At 39.1% G+C, this 13,828-nt stretch overlaps 1 protein-coding gene across 1 annotated transcript; it reads left to right on the top strand.

The window, feature by feature from the left end:
- The first annotated feature begins 97 nt into the window (after positions 1-97).
- LOC132096577 (ras-related protein Rab-2A) lies at positions 98-13,188 on the top strand. The gene is made up of 8 exons (XM_059502021.1): positions 98-327; positions 4,242-4,313; positions 4,675-4,742; positions 8,594-8,676; positions 8,823-8,915; positions 9,785-9,896; positions 10,752-10,820; positions 12,152-13,188. The coding sequence occupies exons 1-8, from the start codon at positions 282-284 to the stop codon at positions 12,245-12,247; spliced, it is 639 nt and encodes a 212-aa protein (XP_059358004.1). The 5' UTR covers positions 98-281; the 3' UTR covers positions 12,248-13,188.
- The last annotated feature ends 640 nt before the right edge of the window (positions 13,189-13,828 follow it).

The following is a 13,828-nucleotide window of genomic DNA, read 5'->3' as shown; positions in this document are numbered from 1 at the left end:
GTCCCCCTGCCCTCTCGACGGACATTGACCTGACACACACCGCGGTTAGGTAAGTGAACTTCCGGTGTAGTCCACAGCCTCCACTGTTCTGCGTGCGTGGCGAAGGCGGGACGCGTGACGTAGGCCGACTGGAGCTCGAGCTGTTTATTGTTCCTTCCCGTCGAGGAAAGAAAAGGGCTGGCTTAGCGGAGGCATATATCACACACACTCATCTCTACGGTTTTAGCTTCAAGGAGCCATTTTAGTAAGGCCAAGACAGGTTGCTACAAGACCGGTTGGCCATGGCGTACGCGTATCTCTTCAAATACATCATAATCGGAGACACGGGTAAGCAGCGAGCGCGAGTCTCTTATTTCCGCAGTGCTGGACTCAATGACGTGGTTCAGTCAGTAGCGAGGGTGGGATGACCGACAGCCTGTTTTTAATCTGCCTTTCTCTCCAGCTGCCTCGTTAGCTCTTAGCCTTGGCACTATCGCATACGTAAAGTCGATTTCTAAGTGTGTGCTTCGTGTCACGGCAGCGGTGTGTAGTTATAATGCTCTCGCGGTCTTTTGTTTTCGGATGGGTGGGGGGAGCTAGCATCCAAGCTAAGTGCTGCTTCACATCAGCTGTCTGCCTCAATAACAACAGCAGCATCTCAGCTTTCTATTCGCATGACACGTAACGTAGAGCGAAAAAGCAACATGTTGTGTACGTGTCATTGCGTCTAGCACGGTGTTTGCTTGTTTTGTATAACGTTACATCTTTTTCTAGCCCAACTAAAGGCCACATCAGCCTGGCTAATGTTAGGTAGCCAACATCGCTAGCAGCTATTTAACGTACACCTCTGAAAATGGCGTTTGCTTATTAGAGGAAAACCCGTTTAGTGCGCAGTGGCTATAAAGTATATTCCTTTGTTTTATTACTCCATTCTCCCATTGATGAGTCAGGATCTTACAGTTTGTGTTTTGATGCTGGTAACCCCGTGTAATTGTGGCCTGCTAGTGTTCTCACCAGGTTTGTGTCACTGTAGGCCTTTCCTCAAGAGATACGGCAAAACAGCAGAAAAATGTATTTCTGCCTTCAAAAGTGTTCATCCCTCCACAAGTTCCGCACTGTTTTCTTTTTTCAGTATTAATATTTTGCTAGATAATAAACATTAATATCATGCTAATGGTGTTGAATGCCATCCAACATTGTCCATATGATTTTGCATCCAGTTCATTCCAGGTTACATCTTGGTTTTGCTTGTTTGTGTTTTCAGGCCCACTTTATATTAAGTGTCTTTAACTACTACGTACTAACAAATAACCATTTGATACAGTGCCTTAATTGTGCACAACAAAATGAATTGTGAATTTGATTAACAATAAATCATCCTCTGCCCCTTTTCACCTCAATTTTGGGCAAGCTATGCCTCCCCTAAAGAGCCACCACTGTCTGTGAGTAAGTTTTGTAGTTACATTTGAAATGCTCTGTTGACACTACCAGTACCCTTTAACACACCCTTAAACCAATACATACCATACAAACTCTTTCTCACTCTGTATATATTGACTCAAGTAGCTTACACTTAATATAAAGGACAGGGACCCTTTTCCCCAAATAATGCATTTTCCCCCGCATATAATAATCGTATGCTCAGTGTTTTCCTACATTGGTAAGGACTAGATTTAACTGCACGACCAATGTGAAAGTGACGTGACATTCAGCCAAGTATGGTGACCCATACTCAGAATTCGTGCTCTGCATTTAACCCATCCGAAGAGCACACACACACACACTGTGAACACACACTTGGAGCAGTGGGCAGCCATTTATGTTGCGGCGCCCAAGGAGCAGTTTGGGGTTCGCTGCCTTGCTCAAGGGCACCTAAGTCGTGGTATTGAGGGTGGAGAGAGCACTGTGCATGCACTCCCCCCATCTACAATTCCTGCTGGCCCAAACTCGAACTCACAACCTTCCGATTGCGAGTCCGACTCTCTAACCATTAGGCCACGACTTCCCAAAACGACGACTTCCATGTTGTATTGAGGATTTTGTTGCACTGAATCCTACAGCACCAAAATCATCATAAGGAAGACTCTTTTGTTGGTGTACTTAAATGCATCTTGAAACTGTGCTCTATTGTGTTGCAAATGTAACCTTTAACAAGCTTTTCATCGACAGAATAATAGGTAGGATTGCTTCGTTTACTGAGAAGCCTCTTTCCTGCCTCATGTGGAGATGTACTGTAGTGGTGGTGCTCAACATTTTTTGCAAAACTGAACCACGTTTTATATCATTTTCTTTACAGCTAAACAGTGTCTGTCAGTCTGAGTATGCTCACAATGTGACCGCTAGCATAAATGAGTTAAGAAATAGTTCACCCAGGAAACAAAAATTCTGTTTACTCGCCCTCATGGCATTTCAAACCTTGATGACTTTTTTCTGTGGAACATAAAAGAAGATATTTAGAAAAATGTTGGTAACCAAACAGTTTTGCTTATCATTGACTTCTATCGTATGGGCTAAAAACATAACGGCCCGGTTTCACAGACTGGGCTTAGACTTAGCCAGGATTAGATCATAGTTCAATTAAGACATTTAAGCAATTTTTATAAACGTGCTTAGAAAGAAACATCACTGGTGTGCATCTTGGGACAAAACAAATGCACTGATTTATTTTAAGATCAGTGAGTGCAAGTTTCTTTTAGTTAAAACCTCTCAGACTTACATTTTAGTCTAGGACTAGGCTTAAACCTTGTCTGTGAAACCAGGGGAATGTCTCAAAAAACATTTTATGTTCCACAGAAGAATGTCAGTCATACAGATTTTAAAAAAACACGAGGGTGAGTAAATTTATGGCAAGATTTTAGTTTTTGGGTGTAGTATCCATTTAATCTTGACAACTACGCCTTAGTACAGGTTGTGCCATAACATCTGATGATTAGTATGTTATTAAGCCACTGCATTTCAACTTTTTACCTAACTTGACACATCTAGAGTGAAAGAGTTTCTTCCTTTTGTATCAGGCCTTGAACTGTGATCAAGTCCAAACCAACCATCATAAACTCTACAATCCCTAATGCGTTTCACAAAATGCTGAACAACTGTAAAATTGGGTTTGTGGTTGTAAAAGTGATGTGTAAACATGCTTGTGCATTTGCATGTTGCTCAACCCAGGTCAGATGATGCTCATCTGCAACTTGATCTAGCTGCTCATTTTAAGGCATCGTGAAATTGCAATTTTTGTCTTAAAGTGGTACATGCATATATGCAAACTAGTTTCAGCAAATTAAACCAAAAGCATTTCATCCTTATTAGTTTGATTTCAGTTGCTTGCCATGAACATATGCCATAGACATAATAATAGATTGAAGCAACAACATCCAGCTGTTACCAGATAATTTATATCGTCACAATTATCCACAAGAGACAATACACAAGTTTTTCCACGTTAGTTTCTATTGTTCAGTATGTAGAGTGTAGTCTGCATATTGTAATTTCATCATTGTTGTGTTGTCTCCATGCATCTCTCTTGTGAGCGCTCTTTGAATGCTGCTTGTTTGCTTGGCAACGGCTGTTGCTCATGGTAACGCCTCCTCCTAATGTCATAAGCATTTAACCTGTTTTGCGTATCATGGCAGCTCTTCTAATTTTAATTTTGGGGATGGGTTATTTAGTTATGCCGGTAATATAAAATGTCTTGAACTGATTTTACTTAACGTAGTTCATTAAATATGGAATAACATTAAAGGAGCAGGTAATACTTTTAATAAGAAACAAGTATATAGTTTAAAGTACACAGAAAAAACTAATTAAAGGTGTGCTTTTATTTTATTTTTTGTTTGTTTGCTTTTTTTGATTTACATCACACACTAAATGTTAAATATGGGAGACATCTTTGTTTTTTTCTATCAGTCCATCAGGTAATTTGTCTTCGATGCTGTATCAAACTCATCGGCCCTTATGTGTCTCCCTTTAATTTGTCTGATATTGATCTCTGTGCATTTTATTTTATTCTCATTCATTGTAGCAGTAATAATGAGATGGTTTTACAATGGCTTTAAATAAACCTTGTATGTTTATGCACATTGTTGGGAAGTAAGATGAGAGTGGAAGGCCTATTCTACTCTCAAAACCGAAATAACCCTATCACTTTTTACAATTTTTCAATTATATCCTGAACAAATGGTTTTGATGTAATGGGATAGAGCAGATGTATTGGCCTGAGGCTAATTGTGGCTATTCACGTGTGACCCTCTGTGTTTGCTTTGCAGGTGTGGGGAAGTCGTGCCTATTATTACAGTTTACAGATAAGCGCTTTCAGCCGGTGCATGATCTCACTATCGGTAAGGCTCTTTTAACTCAACCACATATTCTCTCATTAATTAAAACAGCAGGGAATGGGTATCATTAGCACGGGAAGCAGACTGGTGCCAGTCTCCTTGAAGTATTTTTATAAGGAACCTTCTGTAAGCACTTAATAGTGAAATTTGTGGTGCGGGTGAACAGGCTCCATCTACTCCATAAATGTATTCAAATTTATTTAAAGTTGCCATTTGATAACCATATTGTCAAGTTTTATATTGCTAATGCTTTAAAATGGGAGATCTGATCAGTATTGTTGTTGTAAATCTGCGGTGATGTGTTCAGTGCCCTGTGCTGCTGCATGAGTCACGAATCAAGCTCTGCTTTCATTTGTCTCGACAGGTGTTGAATTTGGAGCACGAATGATCACTATAGATGGCAAACAGATAAAACTTCAGATCTGGGATACGGTAAGATTGAAGTCATCTGATTATTTTTGTGCACCTTATTTGTGTAGAAAATGACTTGACATTTTTGGTCTGCTGTTTTGATCTCTGTGTGGCAAGTCAGGTTGGTCAGCCCTTAGTAAATGATGCGAGTGTTACTATGGCTGATATATGAAACTGACACAGAGACCATGTTGTGGGAAAGTTTATTCCTGGTTAGACAGATTTGGCCATGCAAAAATGCTAATGCAGCAGTATGCCTGAGGGAGTTCATTTCTGCTGCCAGGTCACTTTGAGCTGGTCACATGACATTTAGGTTTTAGGAGACATTTGGGATTTAGGAGAGTAATGACTCTAGAGACACAGGAAAATAATGACAGTGCTGATTGGCATCAAAACAAAGTCCCCTGCAGTTTACTAGTAACTATCCTGAGCTCGGACGTCAAAGGCAGCCGACCAAGAGAAATTAACCAATTTCAGCTTTCTAAGAGCCTCCCCAGAATGATCTGCTGCAGAAGTATATATCAGCCTTTAGGGGTGGAAGATGCTCTTTGCAGCTAAATGGTGTAGTAACCACTTTAACCAGCAGGGGTAAACCTGCAGCCCTTGCTTCATCCACATGATCTCTTTCTAAAGCCCTGCCCTCCAAAGACATGTCAACAAACCTGATGTCATGCTCAAAATGATTTCCACGGAGAAGAGGTTTCTAACTGGGTCGTTTTTATGATGTGGGCTGCTCACCTGGCTCTTTTTTTTTTTCTTCACTGTTTAGAGCAGTGGTCCCCAACCTTTTTAGCACCAAGGACCAGTTTAATGTCAGACAATTTTTCACGGACCGGGCTTTAAGGTGTGACGGATGAATACAACAAAATAAAATGATACGACTGGCATAAAACCTGTGGTATATTTTAAATATAATAATAAACATGGATCCACTGTGTAATTGTATGTGTGTTCGTTAGCAGCGTCCTCGTAACATCGTGCCAACAACATAACATGAATAACATCCTCTCTGCCCTCTAACCCACTTTTTTTTCACTGATTCTGGTCTCTATGGTGACGTTTAAACATGTCTTAAAAATAAGATACACCACAAAAACTAATATAAAATCCATGAAAATAACACAGAGCATCCGGCCTTTTTTCAAAATAAAAGATCATTATGGCTCAGCGCACTTCTACCTTCACCTCTGTTATTTGTTTTGGAAAGATCCACCACTCACGGCTCTTCTGGGGCCCGTTCTTCGTACGTCGCTATCTCAGTTAGCTGGATTTGAATGTCGACGATTTGGCGTGATCTTGGATCATTTGGTTCTTCGAAGCTCATCCCGGAGCTGCTGTCATAGCAACAGGTCCGTAAGCTTAAACCTGCTCGGGAGCAGGCTTATTTCATGTAAACAGGATTAGATCGCTTCTTTTCAACCAGAACTAATACTCAAAATATGTCTGCTACCACCGCTACTTTATTACAAGAGTATCGTACTGATCCAGGGACAATAATTTAAAATAATAATCATTTAAACTTTCATTAATGCTGTCACGTAACAAATCTGTCCAAATATAAAATGAAATTATCGGTTTCATGTATCTATTATAACATTTATGTAGTTTTGTTTGCTTGGCTGTTTCCTTATAAAAGTCCAGAAATTTGTCAAGTTTTTCGTCGGGGGTCATTTTAAACTATATAACGTCATTACATTGTCGTCTTGCCACCAGCCAATCGCTGCACTGCTGATCATGGTTTCGAGTATCGATACATATCCCAACACAAGCCAACACATGAACGCGCAATTATCTCCGATAACTCAATCCAGCGATACTAATCATACACAACAGGTGTGTTCGAAGAACCCAATTAGCCGGATCATGATTAGCACGATGATATCATCTTGGATGTGTCATTTGATCTCGGATGTAATAAGCGACGAACAAGGACGGGCCCCTGGTCCAGTCAGTGCAGGGCTGTGCCAGTGTTGTTTTGTGTTAAAAATTTAAAAAATGTATATAATGAGCAAGTACATCATGAATCCATTGGTTTAGAGCACCTGTGGCTGACACAAGAATAGGTTTGATTTCTTTAGGCACCTCTTTCACTCATCTGTCTGGTAGTATGCAGATTTATGCTAGTGCTGCTATTGGAGGAAAAAATCACTACCTTTAACTACCAGCATGATATAAGGAATAATCTTTTCAGGAAAGTATGTACATCTTCTTCTTTAGTGTTTAGTCATGACTTTGTATATGTGCAGTACTGTTAAAAAAAATGTCTAAGTCTATGTTCTCCAAGTCTGCATTTATTTAATCTAAAATAGATTAAAAACTGTAATATTGTAAAACAACAGTGTTGCAATTTAAAATGGCTGTTTTCTGTTTTAATATATTTTAAAATGTTATTTATTCCTGTTATGGCCAAGCTGAATTTTCAGCAGGCATTGTGAATTTTCAGTGCACATGATCTTCAGAAATCATTCTAATATGCTGCTTAAGAAACATAGTAACAAGCAGCTGTGCTGAAACCTGAAGAATGTCATGATGCATTTTTTGATTTAATAGAAAGTGCAAAAGAATAGCATTTATCTGACATCGTAATCTTTTGTTACAAATTTATTTTGTCACTTGATCAATTTAATAGTTTCTTGATAAAATAAAGAAAGGTTGTTTTCTTTCCTTTTTTTTTCTGTGATTACAGCTGCAGCTCTTGATGGGCAAAGACCTCAAATGAAATATTTCAGTGGATCACGTAGTCTTCAATCCATGTCTTTCAAAATATGCCACTCTGAGAAATAGTTTATTTTTTATAAGCATTCCTTGTAATTGAATATGTTTGTTTAAATGATAGGGCTTTTTTAAACTTCTCAAAACGACATGGATCAATGCTTTGCCAACGTGTATAAATGTTTGTACAGTATAGCAGTCAATATTTTGACTCATTCAGGAGCAGACTTGTTCAATCCTCCTTGTGTAAGAAATGCATTTATGAACAATGTTGATGGAAGATAATGTCCCAATTGCACATAAACATTTTGGCCAGCAGAGGGAGACACCGTATGAATGATATTCCATCCATTAGCTCATGGTCATAGCATCAACATTTGTTTTATACATCGAAATGTTTATTTTTAATGATGCCAGTTATATATTTTTCATATATTTTGCAAATTAAAAAACTCATGTTAAACATTAAATAAGATGTTTTCCTCTTTATAGCGAGTTTGCATGGGTGAGGCTATCTTATGAAAAATCCTGAGTAGGGATAATTAGGGGTAATCACACAGTGGTTTTTCGGTGTGGTTCTGTTGCGATGTCATCTAGATGCTAGTTTGTCTTTAAATGGAACATTAATAATTTATTTCAAGGTTATTTCAACAAGCTGTGTGATAAAGCTAGAGAAGATGGGGGAGTGTTGGATGAAGTAACAGGAGGAATCTGCATGTCTGGCCTTCCTGTAACCTTTCACTCCAGCAGATGGCAGGCATAACGGTGTCATCCATCATTTATTCACAATGGGCTCCATTAACTCTAATGTTAACAGCTGCCCCGGGGAAAGGGTTATTGAATTCAAATACGTGCTCCTGGCTTGTTTGCCTGCTGTCAAAGGGCTTGGGTTGACCAGAGACCATCTTACATTGTGACACTCTGATGAATGGTGTCCGTTCACTGGGGGCTGGCCCATTGGAGAAGCATTGTGGGATGGAGAGTTGGTGGCGAGGAGACACTGGTCTCTTAGAGCTGAGAGTTCCTAGGGCAACAGCAGCCTGGAGGGACTGTGGTGAAGATGCGTCATACCCAGTGGACATCGTTGGCAGCTGATTGTTCCTCGTAAACAGGCTTTTACTAGTGATGTGATGTGATCCCAGCGTCTGTGTGTGTTTCAGGCCGGACAGGAGTCCTTCCGCTCAATCACCAGGTCATACTACAGAGGTGCAGCCGGGGCTCTGCTAGTTTATGACATCACAAGGTGAGACCGAACTCGTGTGGCTCTCATATTTCTGTTCTGCTCCATTGCTTTATTATCTTATCTTTAGTACTTAACTTTAAAGCTTGTTCACTTCTTATTGGTTATTGTTTTTTATTTAGTTGTGTGGATGTTTGTTATATTTGCAGAAGGGACACGTTTAACCACTTGACAACCTGGTTAGAAGATGCTCGTCAACATTCCAACTCTAACATGGTCATCATGCTCATCGGAAATAAAAGGTCTATACATTTTTATTTTAATATTTATATTATTAATATCATTATTGCTACTTATAGTCTCATGTATGTATTAATTTATCTAGTACATATTGATTATAAATGGTTTATTGTATTTTTTGGCTCGTAACTGTTTAATTGCAGCAAATGACATGAGACAAATGAGAGTACAGCACATTTCTAAAATGACTTGTGGATCTAAACTTTACACCACAATCACTTTTCCATTTTAAATATTTTCCATCGACATCACTTTTTTTTTGAGCAGGTGTGATTATTGGCTAGTGATCAATTTCAAATATTTGGTCAAATATCAGCAGATTAATTTGTTTGGATGATATATTGGTAACTAATATGTAGTAAGTGCTAGTGCTTCTATTCAAACACATGATGTCTCTTATTAATACTTTTATCAAGGAAAAGTTAATTTAATCTAAAGTGGCAGCAAGGGCACAAAAAAAGAATCTCTTTCTATTCATTAAATGATCCTGAAAAAATCTATCGCCATTTCCACAAAAATATTAAGCTGTTTTCAGCATAGTTAATAAGAAATGTTTCTTGAATACGAATTCAGCATATTAGAATAAATTGTGAAGTGTCACGTGACACTGAAGACTGGAGTAATAGCTGATGAAAATTCAGCTTTGCCATGACTGCAAAAAAATGATATTTTAATGCATTAAAAAGGAAAGCAGTTATTTTGTTTCACAAAAGTTTTGTTTTTACTGGATTACTATTCAAATAAATGCACTCTTTGTGAACGTAAGAGCCTTTAAAAAAACACAAATCTTACTGAGCCCAAACTTTTGAATGGTAGTTCTTCACAGTCCAGTGTAATCTGAATTCAAATCGGATCTGTTTCCTCATGGCAGTGATTTGGAGTCACGGAGAGAGGTGAAGAAAGAGGAAGGCGAGGCCTTTGCCAGAGAACACGGACTGATCTTCATGGAAACTTCTGCAAAGACTGCATCAAATGTAGAAGAGGTAAAACAGCACTTTTGTTTTCTTGTGCACTTGTGAGATCTTTAGTGCTCGTGTCGTGATTTATGTTTGGCTTCTTGTGTGAAAACACATGCACATACATGCAAATAAATAACACCCTAGAGAAACATTCAGATCTCTGCAGTGGAAGCCAAGAAGCTAAAGCTGGGCTTAGAGCTGGCTTTCAAGGAACGGGGGGTGTTAAATTGTGGAAGCCCCCCCCCATCCTCCCACTATAAGACGCCTCAATGATTAATTTGTCTCATTAGTGTCGTGTGAATTCTCCTGACCCTTCCCCCACCCCTTTATGACGTTTCAATCTCCTTTTTAAGGTTCATGCATATTCATAGATTCCCTGCCACACACACATACCACATCTGCGGCACTCGCTCAGCCATCTCTTTCTCTCTCTCGGTGGTAATTGAGCCGCGGAGGACTGATGGCTCTGGAGAGCTGAGAGGGAGTTGCACCAAAAAAAGCAAAGCTGCTCTGTTAATTATGCTTCAAATTGTCAGTAGCTGGGCTTAACACTTTAAAGGTGAGCCGTGCACACGGTCATGTTTATTTTCTCTGGGTGACCACTGTGTGCTCCATTCCAATAATAATAATAGACAACATCACTTTCGGCCAGATGAGGGCACCAGCCTTCAACTGTAGAAGCTCTGACTCTTTGATTATGTCAAGCTGATCTAATTTATTCATGAATTATATTGATTCCAGTATGCGGTATTGTTTTGTGTCCAATATTGGCTGTTTTGCATTGGTCTCATTGAGGTTCTGTTTGAGTTTATCAGATAAAGCAGTTGAAGGGTGGCATTTTAATCACAAGGATAACATATGGCTCTTTTTGTGTTTCAGGCATTTATCAACACGGCCAAGGAAATTTATGAAAAGATCCAGGAGGGAGTCTTTGATATAAACAACGAGGTAACCCATATGACAAGAAAGCTCATTCTTTGTTTGCTGTTACAAGTTAGAAATAATTGGGTCAAGAGGACTTCCTGTAGCATTACACTGAAATCTATTATGTATGGTTTGGTGGGTAGATTCTGAAACCTTCAGCACAGACTTGCTAGTTTCCCTATTTAATATACAGAGACAACCACTAAAATGTAAACATTGTGGCTCTGTGACCAGCTTAACCGATGTTGTGAATTCTTAGGTTGGACTATATGATGATTCAAACTTTTTTTTTAAATTTAACTCATTCACAGCTTAGCTAATTATACGTACATGCAACTACAGCTGCTAATATGACAAACACTTCATTGTTTTTCATAAAAAATAGGTTTAATAAAAGTTCAATCATATACTAGAGGCTCACATTGGATGGTTGATACCCTTTGCACAGTGGTGATGTTTTCCCACAGTAGCCACATTGTTGTCCTCAAATCTATGCAAATTCCAATGTAATAGCCAATAGGGCATAGCAGTTATTATAATACTGGTTTGCATGTGATTGCAGGCATTGAAACAGGCTCTAAAATGTTCAGAAGTGTAATTGTTGTGAATACTTCTACAATTATAATGAATGTACAAATGAAGTGATAGGAAGGAGCAGGATGATGACTAACCAGGAACGTAGATGTACTTCAGGGAAAGCTCCACACAAGCCCTCTGGCCCTTCAGTTTCTCTCTATTGGCTGGGAGCCAACACGTAAATTCCTCAAATCTTACAGCCAGTTTAATGGAGGAGAGCCCACTGCAGCTATTTTACTGCAGTAGTAGGAAAAGTTTTGTTTTTTTTAAGTTTAGGCACAGAGTCCAAACCGCATCAGCTGATAGAGATCCTGGCCAGGAACCTCAAGGCTCACATGTGAGCTCACCCCAGATCACTATAAATCAGATTTGGTGCAATGTAGTTTCCTGAGAACTTTTACAGAAGTGCTGCCTCGCTACTGCGTGTCGGTTTTGAACGTGAGCCCGCTTAAGGGAAAAATTGGCGAGGAGATAGCTTTGTGTGATGAATGAAAGTGCCACCAGCTTGGGTGTGTGTGTTTTTAAAGCTCTGGCAGGTTTCCCTGCGTCTCTGTGTTACCGCTGGAATAACACTCCAGAGGTTCTCCCGCCTCAGTGCTGACAAAAGCGGCCCACTAATTCAGGCCTACAGGGGCTGGTATTTTCTGCATAATAACAGCGTTATGTGACAGTACTAAATCACCATCTTTTCACATGCGCTCTTAACTTTTGTGAGGTCTTGTCATCTGAAATGGAAATGAGGGTTTAAGTGTCTTAACGTGTTTTATTTGTGTTTACAGGCTAACGGCATCAAGATTGGACCCCAGCATGCTGCCACCAACTCCACGATTGGCGGCAGTCAGGGAGGACAGCAAGCCGGAGGGGGCTGTTGCTGAGCACTACCCTTTACCCTCCAGTCACCTCCACGTCCCCCTCCGCCCCTTACGTTTCTACTGAACTGGTCGGGCCCACTAACATTTTCTTAACCTCCCACAGCCCAGGCCCCGGATTCAAATCATATGTTAGATGGCTGTCCAAAACAATACAACAAAAAAAATCTATTTATAAAGTCCAGGTCCTCTTCAAACCTCCTGACAAACTCCTGAAGCCTGTTTGGGCTACAGCAAACATTATATGGTTACTAGTAAAGAAAAAGACAGGAGCTTTGGAGTTATTATGGTAAATATATTCATGTTTGTTTCTCTGCAAATTGTCTTTTTTTTTTTTTTTTTTAGTTTTGTTTTGCCCATTTGACTTCAAGCTAAACTGTATTAAATGCTACAAAGTCATCTATAGTATTTTAATCAGTTTATGTGGGTGCATTCAATGAAAACTGTGGCGAACCCTGAAGTCAAAATAAAAGGAACGTAGAGCTGGTCTGAAAAAGGAACAGCTGTTATCAAAGTGAAGAGGAAAAAAGCAGGACTGTTTTAAATCTGTATTTATCATTCACATTCTGTATATATAGTTATCATTTCTTGCTTTGGTGTACGTTGACCGAGCTAGAATTCTGTACTGAATTTGCTTAAATTCTATACTGTATGTATAGAGCTTGAAACTGCAGCAGTATTGCGATATTTCCAAAACCCCTTTGACACCATTTTAAGGTAATCTTTTACTTCATTTATTTTAGTTTGGTCCTGCCATCTGCCTTGACTCCTTGTATCCGTGCCCCCAATCCTCCTTGCTGTATAGAAACTCTGGCTCTATATTCCTATTTTAATGCCAAATTTGTGTTTACCGGTGTTCTAAAATCATGGCTCCAGATATGGATCACATCTCCAGAACTAGATCTGCTGTTTGCCTTAAAAGATTTTGGGACTTTCAAAAAAAATAACTTGTTCATGTTACACTGGATCATTTAAGTAATTATGTGCAATTATATATTGCATATGAAAACGCTAGACTCACTTATCCATTAGACAGACACTCACGCATACATGCCTATACCTATATATCCATAAAAGTCGTCACATATGCATGCATTTGTATGCATATAAATATAGCTATTTTTTCCTCCCTTCAAAGTTAATTTTCTCCAATGCAGTCCGCTGTGTAAAGTCAGTGCAGATCCACATTAATTTAGGTGTCTGAGTGATTGTGTAAAGACTTGCTTTCTCTTGGCACTATGTTGTTAATAGATATATGGTGAACATCTTGTCTGTTGTGAAAGGGGTGTGATAAAGCCAAACCTGAAGTAACTTTGTGACCCTCGACTTTATTTGCTGTGTTCTCAAATTAAATGCTACCACGAAAAAAAATATAATAAAACCTTCTAAACTCTATTTGCTTGTTTGTTTGTGTGTGCGTGTGTGTGACCGGGCTAGATTTTTAGTGGATTGCATACGACAAAAATTGTCCAATAAAATATATTTGCTTTATATATCTTTTTTTAAGCATAGAAAATGAGTTGAAGTGAAATCATCTGATAATGCAACTTACAACCACAACTTACAACAACAAAGCATTGTGTATGA

Source organism: Carassius carassius, chromosome 20 (assembly GCF_963082965.1).
Source record: "Carassius carassius chromosome 20, fCarCar2.1, whole genome shotgun sequence".
Classification (NCBI taxonomy): domain Eukaryota; kingdom Metazoa; phylum Chordata; class Actinopteri; order Cypriniformes; family Cyprinidae; genus Carassius; species Carassius carassius.
Note: the sequence above shows the minus strand (reverse complement) of the source record. Positions and strands in the feature narration are given on the sequence as shown.